The sequence below is a fragment of the Scardinius erythrophthalmus genome (genome assembly GCF_964197995.2).
Source record: "Scardinius erythrophthalmus genome assembly, chromosome: 7".
NCBI lineage: Eukaryota > Metazoa > Chordata > Actinopteri > Cypriniformes > Leuciscidae > Scardinius > Scardinius erythrophthalmus.
In genome coordinates this window covers 39,050,444-39,071,650 of record NC_138227.1, presented here as the reverse complement: position 1 = coordinate 39,071,650, position 21,207 = coordinate 39,050,444, and the positions used below count along the sequence as shown (strand labels likewise).

The 21,207-nt window shown below is 38.0% G+C and overlaps 1 protein-coding gene across 1 annotated transcript in view; it reads right to left on the bottom strand.

The window, feature by feature from the left end:
* ppp5c (protein phosphatase 5, catalytic subunit) overlaps positions 1–21,207 on the bottom strand; it is a 35,418-nt gene that overhangs the window by 1,618 nt on the left and 12,593 nt on the right. The window contains exons 5-12 of the mRNA XM_081370232.1: positions 8,615–8,680; positions 8,371–8,469; positions 7,849–7,954; positions 7,583–7,725; positions 7,391–7,478; positions 4,235–4,275; positions 3,964–4,142; positions 1,259–1,340 (exon numbers count right to left, since the gene is read on the bottom strand). Of these exons, the coding sequence (XP_081226358.1) occupies positions 1,259–1,340; positions 3,964–4,142; positions 4,235–4,275; positions 7,391–7,478; positions 7,583–7,725; positions 7,849–7,954; positions 8,371–8,469; positions 8,615–8,680 (804 nt within the window). The remainder of the gene's footprint in view (positions 1–1,258; positions 1,341–3,963; positions 4,143–4,234; positions 4,276–7,390; positions 7,479–7,582; positions 7,726–7,848; positions 7,955–8,370; positions 8,470–8,614; positions 8,681–21,207) is intronic.

The window sequence follows — 21,207 nt, the reverse complement described above, 5'->3', positions numbered from 1 at the left end:
AAAAAATGGGATGCAACAATAGGGAAATTCTTAAGAAAATTCTTACCAATAGGAAAAAGTAGGGGCCAGATTTACGAAACAAGGCAAATTAGCGTGAGAGAGCGCAACAAAACAAAATGGCAAAAATGGATAATGACATAAAATGTTCAAAATCCCCTCAGACCTGTAATATAATTTGAGGTCTAAAGGTCACTATGCATTATAAATGTGACAGCATCTTTTTGAAAAAAAAAAAAAGCTGAAAGAGCAAAACCAAAATCTGATACTATTATTATAAGCATTTATGGTATATTATTTCACTTTTTTTATTGCAACCAAATTAGCGTGAGAGAGCGCAAAACCAAAATACGCCGATGGGAGTGGAAAGTTCTGCACATGATCTACTGACATCGCGCAAATTAAAGAACACAGACACAGCCGTATCATTTCCGTTATGACCAATGCAATCTAGCAAGAGCAGCGCAAATTAGCGTCTAGTTTAAAGGATTAGTTCACCTCAAAATGAAAATTTCCGGATTATTTACTCACCCCAATGCCATCCAAGATGTTTAGTCTTTCTTTCTTCAGTGGAAAATAAATTAAGTTTGAGGAAAACATTTCAGGATTTTTCTCCACACAATGGACTTCAACGGTAACCAAATTGTTATAGCGACTTCAACAATTTGGTTACCGTTGAAGTCCATTGTGTGGAGAAAAATCCTGAAATGTTTTCCACTGAAGAAAGAAAGACATGAACATCTTGGATGGCATTGGGGTGAGTAAATTATCAGGGAATTTTCATTTTGAGGTGAACTAATCCTTTAATCCTTATTTGGGAGGTAAATAATGCTGCAAACACCAGTACATTGACAAGCGCAAACCTTAGTAAATCACCTTGCGTGATTCATTTAAATACTCTCCTCCCATACATTGTGGGTCTGAAATGGAAACTCCTACAAATGCATCTGCAATAATTCTGCAGTAGTTTTTTAACGCCAAAAGAGGGTTTGCGCTGACACAAGTTATTAGTAAATCTGGCCCTAGATATTTCAGACACACTAGTGGGAAAAAAAGATCATTTTAAATGACACTTTTCTGAAACAATTGTACAGTGATTGCAATAAATGCCATGTATGGCATTTTTGGATAAACATTTTCCTCACCTTGTTGGATCCCTACCAATAATCTTGAGAATTCACTTATTTGTAAGTCGCTTTGTATAAAAGCGTATTCAAAATGAATGAATGTAAATAATGTATAAACATGTAATTCCACTGACCACAGCAATAAACTGGTGGAACTCTGGATTGAGGTCTGATCCCCTGAGATGAATGTAAGCTCCTTTATTTCCCATCTGGTCACTAAGAGCAAAAAAGAAGCACACAGAAAAGAAAAAGTCATGAAGATACACACACAATTTGAAACTGATGGAAAATGAGTCTAGTACGGGGTTCAAACAGGGCCTAAAATTAACTTTTTTTCCACACCTGCCAATGGCCAGTGACTTTTGAAGAAAATTTACCAGCCATAAATATATTTTACCTTCCATTAAACACTTATTTATCTTTATTAAAGTTATAAAAGTTATTCAGACAAGAGCCATGAGTAATTGTTCTTTGTTTTTTGTTGTTTGATTAACATTAAAAACACAGACGCCAGTAGGAATATTAGGCTGCTGTCACTTTAAGAGCTGCACGGATCCAATATACTGTTACACATGCGTTTTATTTCTCAACTGCACGCTGAGACACGGATTTCTGGGCGTGCGCTTCAGATGTTTGCGCACAGAAAACTTCCCACGCACAGCATCGTCCATGTTCATGTTCTCACAATTTAGCATTGTTAGAATTTGCCACTTGGCGAGTGTTAATTTTAGACCCTGGGTTCAAACATTTAATTCTGACTTGATCATGACATGTTTGCATACCAAATGTTTGTTTTCAATAAGGTTGCATTAATTGAAAATGTTCTAATATTAACATCCACCTCAGGAGATCCTTTTACAAGTAGACAGCACTAAATACAGGCGTAAACTTATTTTATGATCCGATCACTCCAAAAACCTTTGGATGTAGTCAGGGGTTCTTTACATTTGGCCACTTTTGAATGAGTCGCCGCATCAGGAGGTGGTTCTAGACGCATGTGTAAATGCATCTGGTTGTTCAGGTCACATTATGGACATTTTACTATTTAAAAATAGCATACAGACATTTGGGAGCCCCAGCTACAGGAGATGATATTGTCTTTTTACCAAGAGTGCGTACAGACTTAGCGCAAAAAATAAGTGAAACTGAAATTGGAAACACAGTCATCCTCAGAGAAAGTGATAAGCATTATACTCTCTCACGAGTGCTGATTCTGCTGTGCGATTCTGTGATTTTAGTCGTTTAGTCTAATATTAAGGGGCAGCCCTTGATCAGACAGTTTCTTTTTCTTTTAAGATTTCATTAAAAAAAGTACAATTCACATGTTTATATTACGTTTAACTTTGATTTACCTAAATATTTTCAAAGAGGTGCAGGCAGATATTTGTTCTCCTTTATTTTTCTGCACTTTGTGTGTTATGCTACTGACTGGAGATCAGTAAGATAATATACATTTTATATTTTTATTTATGTGTTTAAAGACTGTCTAGTAAAGTTCACAGACTGTTTAAAAAGTGCAATCCACTTGTTTACATAAGTTTATTACAGTGACTTTGAATTAGGTAAATACTGAGTGTGGTAAAGCCTGCAATCTGCACTTTTAGTTTGTGTGATTTGTTACTGACTTTCATATTAATGTTTACACCAGGCTTATTTGTCAGTACTTCATGTTGTCATGATAATTATTACATGTTTACAAGGCTGGAAGTTGTGACTAAAATAGTTAAATAAAAATATGTAATTTATATCAATTTCATCACCTAATTTCATCATAATATATAGGCCTGGCATACAGGAAAGCACAGTTTATGTTTAATTTATCTAATATTGTTTTGGTCATACTATATAATGATTTATTGCTTATCTTTGTTTAATAATACAGAAGATAAAGAGCTTAAAAAAATAATCGCAATATTGGTTTAAAAATAAAATAAAACGGTATTAGATTACTTTCCAAAATCGTTCAGCCCTATTTTACATAATTTTATTTCATTCTAATGAAACAGTCGCAAGTGCTTAATTACTACTCATGTCACTTTATTTGACCAATTATAATTGTGGTGTAAACGCAGCGCTGTTTTACTTGGTCAAAAAAACATTCATATTAAAAATACATTTGAGTGTGTTGAAAGTTATGTTATAACGTTACTCTGTGTGTTACGCTTGACGGCTGCTGTGAGACACTTGTTGAACATATTAGAATATCATATTAATAAAACTAGATCGATATTAGAATATCACATTAATAAAAACTGGATGACTTGTGTTGCAAAATAATATGCAATTAATTTTAAAGCATTGTATGGTGGAGAAAAAGGCTATATTACTGTAACTACAAATAAAGCTCTTTCTGATTATGCTATGTTTGCCACTTGACAAAATAGTGTTGTCTCTGAGACATGGTACAACTATGATACTCGCGGTAAATCAAGAAAAAAAGTGGTTCAAGCAATAAGACTAACCATGTTGAACTATATTACAATGGTTATTTTTCTGTTGATTAAGGTATAACAGTTGCTCACGTGTCTAATAAAACATATTAAAGCATCTTTGGTGTTTCCATGGTTTCTACATAAGTCAAACAGAAAACTGAGGGTAATGTGGATATGATGTCATTGACAGGCGACGCAATTACGAGTCTGGTTAAAATGGGTGTTTTCCCTAGATTTAAACCTTGTTGGAAACATTTGAGACAATGCAAGTACACAAGTCCATAAAATATATACCATTGTATCTTAATCCAAAAATCTTACATATTGTGCCTTTAATATTCCCTCTGAAAATCACAATGCACTAATAAGGGCACAAATACACAATAAGGACAGAGAGATGATCATACCAGTAGTTTGGCGCTGAGAACACGGTTATGCACTTCCCTGAGTGAGTGACCTCGTAACCCTCGGCTTTCACCTCATGACTGCGCACTATGTACTGCAGTTTGTTCTGCTCCAGGAAGCGCTCTGTAACATCAGGCCCAAACTGACAGCTCACGCCCCGCTTACTGACGGACCGTCCGTTCTGGAAGAGAACACACATCAGTCAAACACAGGTGAACGCTGTGACCTAAAACCTTTGGTTAGCTGAAGGGTGAACAGGATCTGACCACTAACCTGCGGCTGAGGATCTGACCACAGGAGATCACACATTGGACCTGTGCAACAGAAAGTTACAAATTACAACTTGAGTGTTACATTTTCCTATAAAAACATGCTTGGCCATGCAACACTTGATAACACTTTGCAAGAGTGATGTGTGTGATTGGCCAGACCTTCTAAGTGGTCTTAGTGCAGTGTTATGTGGTTGCTAGGGTGCTCTGGATGGTTGCTAGGGCATCACTATGTGGTTGTCAAAGTGTTTGGGTGGTTGTTGGAACTTAGCTGTAATAGACCATCTTTAGAATATTGTCTTTGAACTTCCGTTTTTGCGGTAGCTCTGTATATTTCTATGGCATCGCTGTCTAGGAGTAATTAGCTGGTGAAGTGGAATTACTTATTGTAGAGTAAACGAAAGTCATCATGAGGATTGTAATGTTTAAAGCAAATGTCTTAACAAATGTTAGTAGACCGGGAAGATTTTAAAATGAGCCGTTCATTCATAAATATGTCAGATGCAGTGAAAATACAAACTGGACGACGAAAGACAATGAGCGCAGTGCTGAAAAGGGGCGGGGCTACATAAGGTCTATAGCAGGGGATGTCCAATCCTGCTCCTGGAGGGCCACTGTCCTGCAGAGTTTAGCTCCAACCCCAATTAAACACACCTGAACCAGATAATCAAGGTCTTACCAGGTATTCTAGAAACTTCCAGGTAGGGGTGTTGAGGCAGGCTAGAGCTAAACTCTGCAGGACAGTGGCCTTCCAGGACTGAGTTTGGACACCCCTGGTCTATAGAGTGAAATGTAAGTATTTCCTCCTAATAACCATTAACAACGTTTAAAATACTGTACACAAAGCATAAAAAAACATGAACTATTTTATGAGCTAATTTATAATTAATATATCATTTATAATTAATATATCATTTATATTTAAATTATAATGAATAAAGAACTCACTAATTGTATATAGCCTAGTAATATATTACCAATGTAGAGACTACAATATATAAACTATAAGTAAACTACAAACGGATAGTTTGATAATTATTTGTGAGCACTTTATTACTGTATGCATATTATAAAATGTGACCCTGGATCACAAATTGCACCAGTCACAAGTCGCACGGGTATATTTGTGGCAATACCCAACAATACATTGTATGGGTAAAAAATATTGATTTTTCTTTTATGCTTTTCTTTTATTTCGATTTTTCTTTTATTATCATTAGGATATTAAGTAAAGATCATGTTCCATGAAGATATTTTGTAAATTTCATACCATAAATATATAAAACATTTATTTTTGTGAGTAAATGCAGCACAATCGCCAACATTAATGACAACTTTAAAAGCGATTTTCTCAATGTTTACATTTTTTTGCATCTTCTGATTCCAGATCTTCAAATAATTGTATCTCGGCCAAATATTGGATATCCAATAATAGGATATCCTAACAAACCATACATCAATGGAAAGCTTATGTATTCAGCTTTCAGATGATGTATACATCTCAATTTAAAAAAAAAATTACCCATGTAACTGGTTTTGTGGTCCAGGGTCACAAATATTTTGTAATGTTGAAGTGGCACCAGTGTGACCGCTAAAAAAATGTAGTCACGCTGGCAGAAAAGGTTGCAGTCTGGAGCCTTGTGGCTGCTAAGGCTTTGCTAGGGTTTCTTCTTAAGGCCCTTTCACACCAAGGACAATAACTATAAAGATAACGATAAAGATATAGTTCTAAAAATCGTTCTCAATATAAAAGAATAGCAGAGCTCACACCAAAGCTATAACAATAACGTCACAGTGAAACAATATCGTCGGAATCACATTCACAGCGATTTTATCCAGATGATGAACATAGACAGCCAATCAGAATCCATCCTGCTGTAAAGAGCTCGAGCATTTAAAGCGTCAGACGAGCACGCGCTTAGAATAAACAGAATGAAATCGTCTGCTGGTGAGGACGCTAATATAGTTATCTTTATAGTAATTGTTCTTGGTGTGAACGTCCCTTTAGCCAGAGTCAAAATACTCCACCCTCAAGTCTCTAGTTTCTTCTTTCAGTGTAAATCTATGAGATCATTTTGTCCATTTTACAGTCCACCAGAATAAAATCTTAAATTTGATTACAAGTAATAGCACATTCCTTCCTTATAATGACGGTCGTCAATAGCAACGCATTATAACACAGCGCACATCCATGTATCACAACGGACGCACTCTCTCGTTACATTCTTGCCGTCTTGCGTCTCCATTTTTTATTGTATTGAAAATGAAATCAGAGTTGATTTATTGTTTACAGAGTTTGATAATATTGTTGTGGACAATTGTTTTGTACGCTGTACAAAATGGATTTAGAAACAGGTAAGATTTAAAACATTAATCTCAATTCAATGTCCCCATAATTATGTGGTAAAAAAAATTTAAATCGGTGTAATAAGTGTACAATGATATACATTATTATCCCTTAAATGTCACTCTTAATAGTCTTGTTTGAACTTCTTTGGCTCAAAGACACTTGCTGCGAACATTTCTTTGCGGAAGCTTCACGTTTATTTCAAGTGAGTGAGATAAAATATTTTAACTCAAAACAACATTTTGTGCCCAATTATTTCCCAAACATAGTTTTGATATTGAGGTCAAAGTTAACTTGCCTTGCGTTCGCTATAAACAGTGGGTGATGGTCACACAAGACGACTTGGCAGATTTGAAGTGTTTCCCCCCTAATGTAGTGACCATCCTCGATTAAGTTTCACTCAGGACTTTTGTAAAAGCCCAAATATGACCACACCTCAGATTTGGTCCTCTTAAAAGGCTGAAAAATATCCCGAGCACGGTCACTGCCTTCCGCCATTCCTTCTCGAATAAAAAATAACATTGCGCGCTGCGCCTGCGTCAGACTGTTGCTGGCTGGACAGGATTTACAGTGAGTTATTAAAAATCGCGATAATCAAACACTGTTTTAATGATAATCACATTTTAAACGATAATACTAACCGTCAGTACATTTTATCGTGGTTTATAGTGAAATCGGTAATCGTCCCATCCCTAAGCACACCTCTCAGCAACAAGCCACCTGATTTGAGGAATCTTTGAGGTCACAAACAGTGCAGGGCCGTATAAGCTTTGACATTAACAATATTATCTTGTGATTTCAGACACGTCTTACCAGAGTCTGGAGGCTGCCTGTTCCTGTCTATCTTTCTAATGTCATCTAAGGTCACACCATCCTCACTAAACAGTCCGCCATGCATCACCTGAAACACAATTCCACTTGTACTCAAATTCAAAGACAAAAATACGAAGTGGTATAAATACGACTGCAGAATATACTGAATCTGATGTCCGACTTGTTTCTCACCAGCACTTTGTTATTGATGCACTGGGCGAGAGGAAGCCACTGGAAAACTTCACTGAAAAGCTGGAACATCTGGCCAGTGTACTTCGCTTTCACCTCACCCTCGAACCCATACATCTGATTCATGTTGTCTGTCTCATGGTTACCTTCACAAAACCAAAAAGAAAAATACATTTCAAATGATAACATTTATCTCTCACACACAAACATTTGAAATGTTTTTGGGAATTCTGCTGGTACAATACAAGGAAGCTTTGGTGTGTCCTCACCCCTAAGCAGGTGGAAGTGTTCTGGATAGAGCAGCTTGAAGCCAAAAAGTGTGAGAATGACTTCTACAGAGAAAGAGCCACGGTCCACAAAGTCACCATTGAACAGCTGAGATCCTAAAGTCAAGGCTAATTTACTGGACCTCAGTGGGGAAAATGTGTATAGCACATCAGCTCAATTCAACATTACTGTGCAATGCTGCTAACACTTTGGCTAAACTACATTACTTGGAGGAATAAATGTTTATGTTATTATTAATAATAATAATAATAACAAACTATGGAACATTGGTGCCTTTCATCATCTTGCTGCTGTCAGGGTTTTGTAAAAGACTTAAGTCACTCGCAGCCATGTGTTACTGTCCTTACACTGGGTAAAAGCATAACTCATAAAATCATAAAACAATGCAAAGGATAGGCTTGTACTGTGTAGCTTATTCATTTAAATCAAATTAATATAATCTTCATTTTCATGAGAACAGCTCTCACACTATTAAGATTACAAACCCAAAAGGAAAAGGATACATAAGGATTAGTTGGAGATGGTAAGCTGTTCAACTCAAAGATATTTAGAAGATCAAAGTACTGCCCATGCGTGTCCCCACAAATAGTCATTTTCTCTGTCTAAACAACAAGACAAATGAACAGTGAGAACAAGAAAATCATTTCAATATCAAAGGGAATTACTGTAAGGACGACAAAAACATAAAAAGCCCATAAACTGAACTCAAGCTTGTTGTCAAGCAGAATGCTCGTCCTATTCTCTTACCTCTTTTAATGAAACTTCAACAAGACTTGGAAGTTTGGATAAAAGTTCTTTAACTTGAATCAGCATCTGAAACGTAGACATTTTGATTAAGATCATGGGTCAATGACGTGATTATTTTGTAGGATCTATTGATTTATTCAAATACATTAAAAACACAATTCATAAAGGCAATAACCTTAACACACATCTTCCATGAATATGGAATGCCTGATATTGGGTCAATTGATAATCATGCGAGTCATTTGAGAAATTTATTTTTACATATTATCAGAATTATTGCACTAGAAGCACAAATTGATAGAGATTTTACCTCATTTAGTTTCATGATTTATTATGTTTACTGTTATGATATAAATTAACACATTCTCTAAATTGTGTGTGTGTGTGTGTGGGGGGGGGGGTGTTCTATATATATATATATATATATAAAAAGAGACTCCATATTGGGGCACAGAAGTTGCAAAGCAAACACTATAATATAATAAAGATCAGTGGAGTACCCCTGAAGTATTCATATCCCTTCATTTTTGTTCACATTTTGTTGTGTTGCAATCTTATGTTAAACTGTTCTCTTTGGGGGGGTTTTACACCAATTTACATTCCAAAACCCATAATGTACATTACATTCCAATACATTCCAAAACCCCAAAGATTTGTGACAACTTTGCAAAATTATTAAAAATGAAAAACTAAAATAATTACATTGCATTAGTATTCAGTGCTTAGTTTAAGCACCTTTACAGACACAAGCCTTTTTAGGTATGATGCACATCTGCATTTGGGGATTTTATGTCATTCTTCTCCTCAGATCCTCTTTAAGGAGTAGTTCACTTCAGAAATAAAATTTATTGATAATCTACTCACCCCCGTTTTTTGTAAATGCCATTTGACTTAGTCTTTGTACGTTCGCTTTGTAAACACTAGGTCGGTACTTCCACCTACATCATGCGTGACCTTTCAACGTAATTACGTAATTGTGACGTCTCAGCCTAGGCTGTACGTAGGGGTGTGGTTGGTGTGTATGTTTTTAGGTGCCGTCTGGAGGGGGCGTGGCCGACACACCTGACACTTGTTGGAGGCAGAATAAATGCGGTGGAGACTGTTCGTGAAGTGGCTCTTTTGGACGTTTGGTCTCCGGCATGGAGTTCGTCGGTCTGCGTTTTGCTGTCCTGTCCGACCCTGACACATTTCTTTATTATGTTATGTTGGTTTCGCTTGCGTTACAATAAATGTTTTGCTGAGAGTTGGCGCGTCTGGTCTCCTTTTTGTTGCAGCTTGAGAGGCGGCTGTAACAAATGGGGGCTCGTCCATAAATTAAAACGAATGCGTTAATCACGTGTATTATGATTTTCGTTTGATTAGTTTGAGGACATTTTGTGGGAGACGGACGTGATAATCCAACAGAACCATTTGTTCACATTTTTATGGGTAAGTGACTTTATGTAGGTGGTAAATGACAGGATGAGATTTAATTCATTCCCCTGTTAGGCTTTAGCAACGCTTAGCGTTGGTTTGTTGTTTTAGTTTGTTATTTTTGGGCAGACTCCTGGGCTGAGTACACTGCCGTGGTTTGGGAATTGGGCAATTTTGCTTATATCACTACCAGCGGTATTTTAGTGTTTAAAGGCGCTCGGCACTGGGGAGTTGCATGAAGATTAGGTTTAAGAAGATAGTGGGGTGGTATGGTTGTAGTGAGAAGGGGAAAGTATGAATGAATGCTCATCTGTTTTGACCACTTAATTTATCTTTTTTGTTGCCCATGAATTTGTGAATTAGAAATTTTGAATAAGAAAATATGGTATCAATTGAAGATTTTATTAAAGCTCCGTCGGCTGGCTAAAGGACAATTGTGGGAGCTTGTGGAACATTATGGTCTTTTTAGATGTAGATAAACGGTTAAAAAAGAATGAGTTAAAAACGGTTTTGAAGGCCAAGTTGAGTGAGAGAAACGTTTTGTCCATGTCAGATGTTGTAAAGATTACAGGGGAGATAAAAGAATCAGTGGACCTTTTTTCAGGTTTATCTTTTGATCAGAAAAAGGAGATCCTTGAAATGCAGCAAATGCATAGTCGAGAGATGGCTAAAGTAGTTAACGAACGTGAATTGGAATTGGAAAGGTTAAAAATGGACGATTCGCTTAAACGACGCGAAATAGAGTTATTGCAGCTTAAACATTCTCAACAGCTGGAATCGGAGAAGCTGTCAAGAGATTTTGAGTTACAAGTTTAACGGTTAAGGTTAATCGGTGAAGGTAAAATGCCATCGGAAGGTGCACCATCACAGGAAAGAGTATCACGTGCATTTGATGTGGTCGGGAATTTAAAATTGCTTCCTAAATTTAATGAACGTGATCCCGATGTTTTTTTCTCATTGTTTGAGAGTATTGCGGAGGAACGTAAATGGCCTATTGCTGATCGCGTGGTAATGCTTCAAAATGTCATTACGGGTAGAGCACAAGAAGCTTATATGGAACTTACGGTAGAAGATCGAAAAGATTATGATAAGGTTAAGTCTACTATTCTGAGAGTGTATGAATTGGTTCCAGAGGCGTACCGGCAGCGTTTTAGGAATTGGAAAAGAGGGGAACGTCAAACCCGTGTGGAAGTGGGGAGAGAGCTAACTGCACATTTTGATCAGTGGTGTGCTGCTTCGAATGTGAGTACTTTTGAAGAGCTGCAAGATTTGATTCTGTTGGAGCAGTTTAGAAACATCGTTACTGACAACATTGCTACGTATATCAATGAGAATAAGCCCGGTACTGTTACTGAAGCAGCTGTATTGGCGGATGAATTTATTTTAACTCATAGGAGTGGATTTGTTGATGTGCGTGCAGGTGGCGGTATTGGCTATAGAGAGAATTTGTCTCAGCAACGCTCACGAAAATTTGAGGTTGTGCCTCCTACTCAGAGATCAGTTAATTTTGTGCGAGGGAAAATTGATGGTAATGTTTGTCATTATTGCTTTAATAGTGGACACTGGAAAAACGAGTGTCCAGTGTTGGCAGGCAAATTGAGATCACGAGGTAAAAAGATACATTTTGTTCCCACGTTATTGGTAGAGACCGTGTCTGTTCCTGGAACTCTTCCAGTATTCCCTGATTGTGTAATGGAATCAAAAACTCTAAAGACCGATTCTCATTTAAATTATGCTCCATTTATTACTGACGGGTTTGTGTCTTTACCTGATGGTATTGACAAAGTACCAATTAGGATTTTGAGAGATACTGGGTCATCAGAATCGTTCATTTTAGAGTCGATCCTACCTTTTTCTGCCGCCTCAAGTGCAGAGAAAAATGTATTCAAGGTTCGTACACTTTTTCCAAGGTCAAATTCAAGCACTTTTCAAGCACTTTCCAGGTCCATTTTAAAGCTTTTTCCAGCACCTTACACTACCGTAAATTACATACCAATACATAGTTAAAATTATTATTTAGTGTTTTTATCACATCAAAAGAGATAAACAGACAAATGTTTCATAATATTGAGGCTGCACGATATTGAAGAAAAATGAGATATGCGATAACTCATTAAATAATGCGATATTCAATATGCGATACGATAATGCTTAAAGTGTGTCAAATTAACTTAAATGATCTTTAAAATATCTTTAAAATGATATAACCTACACATACGTGTTTCACATTCTTTTTGTGATAAGAAAATATCCCTACAACTTCAAGACAGTGAACATCAGTGTTCTGTAGCATAAGAAGTGTTATTTTAACATCACTGGGGTTTAGGGGTTCAGGTTATCCTACATTAGGTTTATTTAACAACAGAAACTGATTAATCAAATGTAAAAATAAACACTGCTTCACTGCATGAATTAAATATACTGATTCTTAATAAAGCTACAAAAGTTAGCCGATTCAGCCAAAAGCAGTGAGTGATTTTCTTTGTCTTTTGTTCATGACCCCAGTTATTGCAAGCCGTTGCGATATGCAATTATGCATATTGTAATATATACATTTGCAATATTTCGATATATTGTGCAGCCCTAATATTTAAGCCAATCACACGTTTTATTCTTCAAAATGTATCACTAAGTATATAGCCTAAAACATATGAATAATATACTTTTCATTATATTAATGTCCAAATATTGCTTACCAGATAATGTGATTTATAGGCTGTAAAACTGAATTAATTTCAAATATAAAGACTTATGATTTGAACAGAAATATTTGACAGGCCTTCCCGTTTTGGGACACATTCTTGATATAGACAAGGTTTGAACAATATCTGAGTGCACAGGCACCTGCCTGATAAATGTATTTCATTGCCAAGATGTCTTGGGCCAAGACATAACGTTAGCTAATACATTTACTGGAATAGAGCAGTGTAAATATTGCATAGGGCCATCCTAAACCTTACAGTAACAGTATACTACTTATGACACTGACTGATTTCAGTTCAGCAATCAACGACTGTTGTTATGCACTGGGCTAATGTTTGCAGGTTAATTTGCACGTTACAGTTCTGTAATTTTGGCAATGTTCACTATTCCACAAATGAACGTGACATAACGGACATGCAATACTTACATTACATTATCACACCAAGTACTCTCACTAATGGCCCTTTCAGATAGGACGCGGAACGCGCTGCGCTATGAAATGAAACCGATATATTTCAATGGCTTGCGCCGCGCGACTCGGACCAAAGCGGAGCTCAGCGAGCTCGGGCGCAGCCGCGGTCAAAGTTTAAAATAGTTCAACTGTTGCCGCTGCGTGGCCAATAAAAACGGTGCATCCAAACAACCGCGGAAATCAAAATGAAAACTCCGCCTACTTTTGCTCTGGCCAGCGTAACGAAAATCAATCTATATCTGATTCTGAAGGGCTACATTTTTTTCTCCATTTAATAAAGAACTATTTCGTCAGAAAGATATTTCTTGTGAAAGAAATACAGTTACAAATTCAAGCATTTTCAAGCATTTTATCCAAAATTCAAGCACTTTTCAAATCTTGAAAACACAACATCAAAATTCAAGCACTTTCAAGGATTTCAAGCACCCGTACGAACCCTGTGTATTGATAAGGGGGATAGGACTGCAGACGTTGTCTGTTCCTTTGCACAGAGTTCATTTGAAATCTGAGTCAGTGGAAGGAGAGGTAATCATTGGAGTGCGCCCGTCGTTACCTGTTAATGGTGTTTCTGTAATTTTGGGAAATAATTTGGCAGGGGGGCGGGTGTGGAGAGATGTTGCTCCTCCACCTGTAGTTCTGTTTACTCCATTGAAAGGGCAAACTGATGAATTAGGGTGTGATTTCCCTGAAGTGTTTGTGTCCTGTGCCGTAACGCGTTCAATGAGTCATACTTTATCATCCGATTGTGTAGAAGTGAAAAAAGTTTAGGTACCTGGGTTAACTGTTCTTTCTCCTATTACTCGTAGTGAGTTAGTAGCTGCACAGCGGAAAGATCCAATTTTACAACCTTTGTTTGCGGTTGTAGTGCCCCCTGAGGAGGTGGAGAATGTGGCAAACGGCTACTTTGTTCAGGAGGAGTTGCTGTTGAGGAAATGGAGTCATCTAAATGAGGATTCAGGCGGTGAGGCGATAATTCAGGTAGTGGTGCCAGATCAGTTTAAGGAGGTGGTATTAAGGGCTGCCCATGGTGATTTTGCAGGCCATTTGGGAGTTAAAAAGACCTATCACCGGGTTTTGCGGCAATTTTATTGGCCTCGTCTTAAAAAAGATGTAGCAACATTTATTAAAACTTGCCATACCTGCCAGATGGTTGGTAAACCTAATCAGGTTTTGAAACCTGTGCCGTTGTGTCCAATACCGGTAGTAAGTCAACCTTTTGAACATATCATGATTGACTGTGTTGGGCCATTGCCTCTGTCTAAATCGGGTAACTTGTATTTGCTCACAGTTATGTGTCAAACAACTTGTTATCACGCGGCATATCCATTGCGCAAGATCACCACTAAAGCTGTAGTTAAAGCTTTGACTCATTTCATTTCTATTTTTGGAATACCTAGGATTGTTCAGAGTGATCGAGGGACAAATTTTATGTCCGGAATGTTTGCAGAGATTCTGAAACAGCTTGGGGTGAAACACAACCCGTCCAGTGCTTATCATCCTCAGAGTCAAGGCGCACTGGAGTGGTTTCATCAGTCTCTGAAGTCACTGTTGCGTGCGTATTGTGTGGAATTGAACAGGGATTGGGAGGAAGGGCTGCCTTGGCTAATGCTCGCTGCTCGGGAGGTGACACAAGAGAGTTTGGGTTTTAGTCCAAATGAATTGGTGTTTGGTCACACGGTGCGGGGACCACTTGCAATTTTGCAAGATGAATTAAAGGGCAAGGAACCGCCTAAAAATTTGTCCGATTATGTTAGCGGGTTCCGGAGACGTTTGTTTCTTGCAGGACAGAAAGCGTGAGAACGTATTGGGAAGGCGCAAAATAAAATGAAGAGATTGTTTGATCGCCATCCGGAATGTCGTGTTTTTAGTCCGGGCGATCAAGTTTTGGTGTTGTTGCCTTACCCAGGTTCTCCATTTTGTGCAAAATTTTCTGGCCCTTATACCGTGGTACGGAGAGTTTCGGAACAGGATTATATCATTGCTACTCCTGATCGGAAAAAAAATCTAACCAGCTGTGTCATGCTAATCTGCTTAACCTGTTAACCGTTGCCAGAGCGCGGGCGCACTGAAGCGTTTTTTTTTATAAATAGTTCAAAGTTACTATCAGATTTAATGTTATACCTTGACAAACTATACATCATTACAAAGATATAAGACTCAAGTTTCAGAATTTGACCACTATTGTATTCTGAGAAACTTATAGCGACAGTTATTTCTTAATTTGTGTCAGGAGTTATGAAATGAAAAAATGAGTCGATACCTTTGATATGAATTATGCGCGTCAGCCGCTTTCATTCATAAAAAAACTCCCGTGCCGTCGTCATGACAGCGATACACAAAACAACGTCCTTCCGGGCTTTTAGCTAAAAAATTTGCAGATTTGGAGAAATATTGATATATTCTCATAGGTTTCCATCAGACTTCTATAGACAGGAATAATATTTATTGAATTTATACCCAAATGCGTCAATGTAATCATTATGAGCGTTTGCATACTCTGTTAATGTGTTTTCAATTCATACCAATAGCCTGAGGGCGCCCTCGCCGCCCTGTGCACAGTATTAGAACATGAAGAAGTGCCGTAATCATGTGACAATCTAGGAAGCCTCGAACACACACACAGCTAACAAGAGATCGCGCTGTAACTATGGCTGTAACATGGAGATACAGTCGTTTTGAAGACAATAAACATGTTTGCTATGATATTTGAGTTACCTGTGTTTTTCAATCCATGCCAGGTATTTCCATAATAATAGATTATATTTATAATGTAATGCTAATCTATATAGACTATCATTGTGCAGAACAGTATACAATAGTATATTTTCTGTCTGATTTTTTTATCTGAAGCCAAATTAGATCACAGAAAATTATTTAAAATACTCGATTTGCTTTATAAAGTAAGTTTATAAGCACAAACATGGTTTTAATCTCATAAATTGTCGTGTATTGATGGTGTGCTAAGCTAACATGCTAGCTAGCCCTAGGTGCACCTGCCACCTAGAAGTTATATTTTTATTATTTTTTGAATGCTTACTGAAATGTTTCTTTATTCAAGAAATGCATTTAAAACAGTTTAGAATGTAAGGGTGAACTTTGAGAAAAGAAATTAGTGACTGAAACCATATGAATAGCATGTGAATAGCCAGTCGTTAGTAACTATAATGCAGACAAAAGAAATGTATATTTAGAGCCATAGCCAGGCTGGAGAAGTGTGAATGTGTGCAGGGGGAGACTGAGACTGAATGGGGCTCGTTTGCACCACAAAACAATAAAGACAATATACTGCATAGATGGTAAGAAGATGACAATAAATATCAGTAGCATTTTAGCATCAAATCAAAATAAAGTCACATGACATGGTCTTGAAAAACATTTCACTAAATACAGAGTTTTGGACTTATTATCTTAAGATTTTAAACATAAAATGTTTAGACATGTGGCATTAGCTGTAGTGCATTTCTAGATTGCTCCAGGGCCAACTTCAATTTTATTTTCATGAGGATGTTTCATAAAAAATAATTTCTAATAACTTTACAAAACTTTGAAGCTATTTATAACAATTTTTGTCATTATGACAATAATTAATTCTACATTACAATAAACTGCCAGGTGTCAGCTTTCAAATGAGATCATACTTGTGCTTTTAGTACAAAGGGTTCATGAACTGTATCTGTTTCAGTTTGGGTATGTCATTTCTTGGGATTTTTCAAAAGTGGGGTTGCAGCTTAACAGGTTATACCTTATTTCTCCCGTAGCCCTGAGGTAAACCTAAGCCCTGTTTCTGTTGCCGTCACAGTCCTTGAGGAGTCTCATTTTACTGGGGAGCATGTGAAAGCACCTGGAAATAGTGAGTTGTTACCACGTCTAAGAAATTCTGAAGCACTTGGGAATTTGGAGAGTTTGCTAAGTCATCTGTCGGACGGGCATAGATCAGAATTAATGTGTTTAGTGGCTGAATTTCCTAAGTTGCTTGGAGATGTGCCATCGCGCACTCATCTGATACATCATGATGTGGACGTTGGTGATGCGTTACCAATACGACAGCGTTTTTATAGAGTTCCTCTTGAGAAACTGAAAGTATTAGAATCTGAGGTGCAGTATATGCTGGATAATGGCATAGCTCAACATTCATTTTCTAGTTGGGCATCGCCCTGCTGGTTGGTGAAAAAATCAGATGGTACACACAGATTCTATACTGATTATCGAAAGTTGAACAAAATAACTAAGCCTGATGTGTTTCCTCTTTCTCGCATGGAGGACTGCGTTGACCAAGTTGGTGCATCCAAGTTTGTGAGTAAGCTGGACCTCCTGAAAGGGTACTGGCAGGTGCCATTAACAACACGTGCCCGAGATGTAACTGCTTTTATTACACCCTCAGGGTTATACTTGTATTCCGTTATGAGTTTTGGGTTGCGAAATGCACCGGCAACCTTTCAGAGATTAATGAATCGGGTGATTCTGGGTTTGGAGGGTTGGGCTGTTTATTTGGATGACGTTATTATTTTTAGTGAAACTTGGAAGCAGCACCTTCAGCGTTTACGGGCATTGTTTGATCGTCTGGTTGAAGCACGCCTAACAGTCAATTTGGAGAAATGTGAATTTGCCCAGGCCACAGTAAAGTATTTGTGGAAGGAGGTGGGACAAGGCCAGGTACGTCCACTCCAAGCTAAAATTTTAGCGGTTGAAGGTTTTCCTCCTCGATCGACTAAAAAGGAGCTGATGCGGTTTTTAGTACTCGTTGGTTACTATCTGAGTTTTTGCCCTAATTTTTCAACTGTTGTTTCCCCACTGACAGATATGTTGAAAGGTTCCACGAAATTTGAATGGACTGTTAATTGTCAAAGGGCATTTGACAATGTAAAATTGTTACTGACGACAGCCCCAGTCCTCGCGGCGCCTAAGTTTGATCAGCCTTTTAAAATGCAGGTTGATGCAAGTTACGTAGGAGCGGGGGCAGTTTTGTTGCAATCGGACCGAGACGGAATGGATCACCCTGTATGTTTCTTTTCGCGAAAGTTTAATGTACATCAGAAGAATTATTCGGTAATCGAAAAAGAAGCTTTAGCTATGATCTGGGCGCTTCAGTATTTTGACGTCTATGTGGGGGGAGGCGCAGAGGTGCTGGTTTACTCGGATCATAATCCTCTGACATTTCTGCATTCATTGCAAAGCCCTAATCAGCATTTGATGCGGTGGGTTTTATTTCTACAACCGCATAATTTGAATATTCAACATATCAGAGGGATTGATAACGTCATGGCTGATGCGTTGTCTCATACGTTTGATATGACTACATAATTGTTGATTACGATGCTGTCGACTTTTCCTTTGCTTCCTACTGTATTCTTTATTACCTTAAATTGCTTTCAGGATCCAGATTGCTGGGGATGAAGATGTTGGGTAGGTGAGATGGAAGGATTAGTGGGTCGAGTTTGTTTTCTCAATTATATGTCAAAAGTTCTTCATGAATGTTATTTGATATCCTTAATGTTTGATGTGTTTTGATTATTTTTTTTTATTTTTTGTTATGGATTTGGGGGTTTTCAAGGGGGGGGGGTGTGACGTCTCAGCCTAGGCTGTACGTAGGGGTGTGGTTGGTGTGTATGTTTTTAGGTGCCGTCTGGAGGGGGCGTGGCCGACACACCTGAGGCAGAATAAATGCGGTGGAGACTGTTCGTGAAGTGGCTCTTTTGGACGTTTGGTCTCCGGCATGGAGTTCGTCGGTCTGCGTTTTGCTGTCCTGTCCGATCCTGACACATTTCTTTATTATGTTATGTTGGTTTCGCTTGCGTTACAATAAATGTTTTGCTGAGAGTTGGCGCGTCTGGTCTCCTTTTTGTTGCAGCTTGAGAGCCGGCTGTAACAGTAATGCGTGGCGCATCACAGAGCTAGTGCAAGATGAGCATTTGTGGTTAAAAAGTATTTAAATGTTTTTAGAAAATGACAGATGGTTTGGCTAAATAAGACCCTTATTCCTCGGCTGGGATCGTGTAGAGCCTTTGAAGCTGCATTGAAACTGCAATTTGGACCTTTAAACCGTTGGACCCCATTGAAGTAACTATATGGAGAAAAATCCTGGAATGTTTTCCTCAAAAACCTTCATTTATTTTCGACTGAAGAAAGAAAGACATAAACATCTCAGATGACGTGGGGGTGAGTAAATGATCAGAAAATTTTTATTCTGAAGTGAACTACTCCTTTAAGCCCTGTCAGGTTGGATAGGGACCATCGGCATATAGCCATTTTCAGGTTTCTCCAGAGATGTTTGATTGGGTTTCACTGAGGCACTCAAAGACATTCACAGAGTTGTTCATAAAAACTCTTGCATTGTCTTAAGGCCCAGGTGTACTTCATTTTCAGCGTTCTGCTCTGTCTCACGCAAAAGCCTTTCAAAATATTCTCCTTGGCCGTGAGCCCGGAAGGACGTTCTAGTGAGAAGATCTAGTGGACTTTGTTCTCAAGCACTCAAGTCACTCTCACATGCGCTGTTGTACGCACACCGCCTTGAACTGAATTCAGTAGTTCGGCAGCTTTATTTGCACACGCTTTGGGAATGTGCCTCAAAAAACCTTGGGTCATTGTAAACCCCGGGTAAGCGCAGTCCTGAGTTATCTTGCTTCACTGCTTATAATTTACCTGGGGTTAACAATTAATCCTGGGTATTTATAAACTGACGTTTCACACTGTACATTCCTAAACCCTGGGATAACATCCTTATTTGGATATTAACTGTGCATCGACATTCGACACACACAATATATGTACATAAAGGCTCTAGCATTGCGCATCCTCATACTATAAATTGCAGACTGTACTATCTAGTGTTTTCTTTTTTCTGAATGGACTTTAACCCTCAGAGGTCGGAGATCACGCCGGCGTGATCTACTCGCTTTTTTCCTTATGAGTTGAATTGAGACCCAAAATACTCTTTTGACTTTGATTTTACAAAACAAGTTTCATACATCAATCGATTCTGTTAAATGTGTATTATTTTTGTGTATACTCACAATAAAAACAAAGTGTTGTGCTTTTTGCCAAATAAAGAAAAATAAACGTGATGCGAGTTCTGCCTTCTATCTGCCAGTGTCGTCCATTCTGAAACGCGTCCGAAAATGAACAATAACTCAGCGAATACTCAGTCAAACAGGCAAACAGACATACAGGCATGAAGCTTGAATTCTCTTCTCTTAAATGAAGTAATTTATATAAAAAACAAATATTCTCATGTTGTGAAATCTGTATTAAAAGAGAGCGATTCCAGTCGACCTCATTAGAGCTAATTCAAATGTAATGTGACTCCGCCTACGGAGAGCGCGCACTATTCAAACGCAAATGAATGAGGCAATCCAAGCAAACCTGTGAACGCCCACATATCAGTTTATTCAGATCATTACTTTAACACCGTCTCAGCAGCGCTGTGAGCAATAACAATAATGAAAAAAGTACCTCAGAAGTGCGGGTATATATCGAGGAGCGAGCTGAGGAATACTGTAAGTTTTTTTTTCTTCTCACGTGAATCGGGTTTCTGTTTTTGATGAATGAACGGCAGAGATGCGCGCTGTTTACCACAGCTCGCAAAAAGACAGTTTAAATTTAAATCGCGTGTGTGAATGAATGAGGATGTTTTAGCAAACTGTATTACTATGAGTAAAAATCGACTGAAATATGTTGAAATATAATGTAGGCTATTTGTACGTATTTGTACGTAGCAATACGTATTAAACTGCAATTTTATATGCCCTAATATTTCATAAAAACAACGTTACAGTCAGGCGAAATATGAAAGACAACATTTTGTTGACTAGATTTGAGTACAGTTTTTACTGTAGAATATACTGCCACATAAGCTTTTGATGAAAAAAGTAGCCTACCTCAGAAGTGCGGGTAGGCTATATCGAGGAGCGAGCTGAGGAATACTGTAAGTTTTTTTTTCCTCTCACGTGAATCGGGTTTCTGTTTTTGATGAATGAACGGCAGAGATGCGCGCTGTTTACCACAGCTC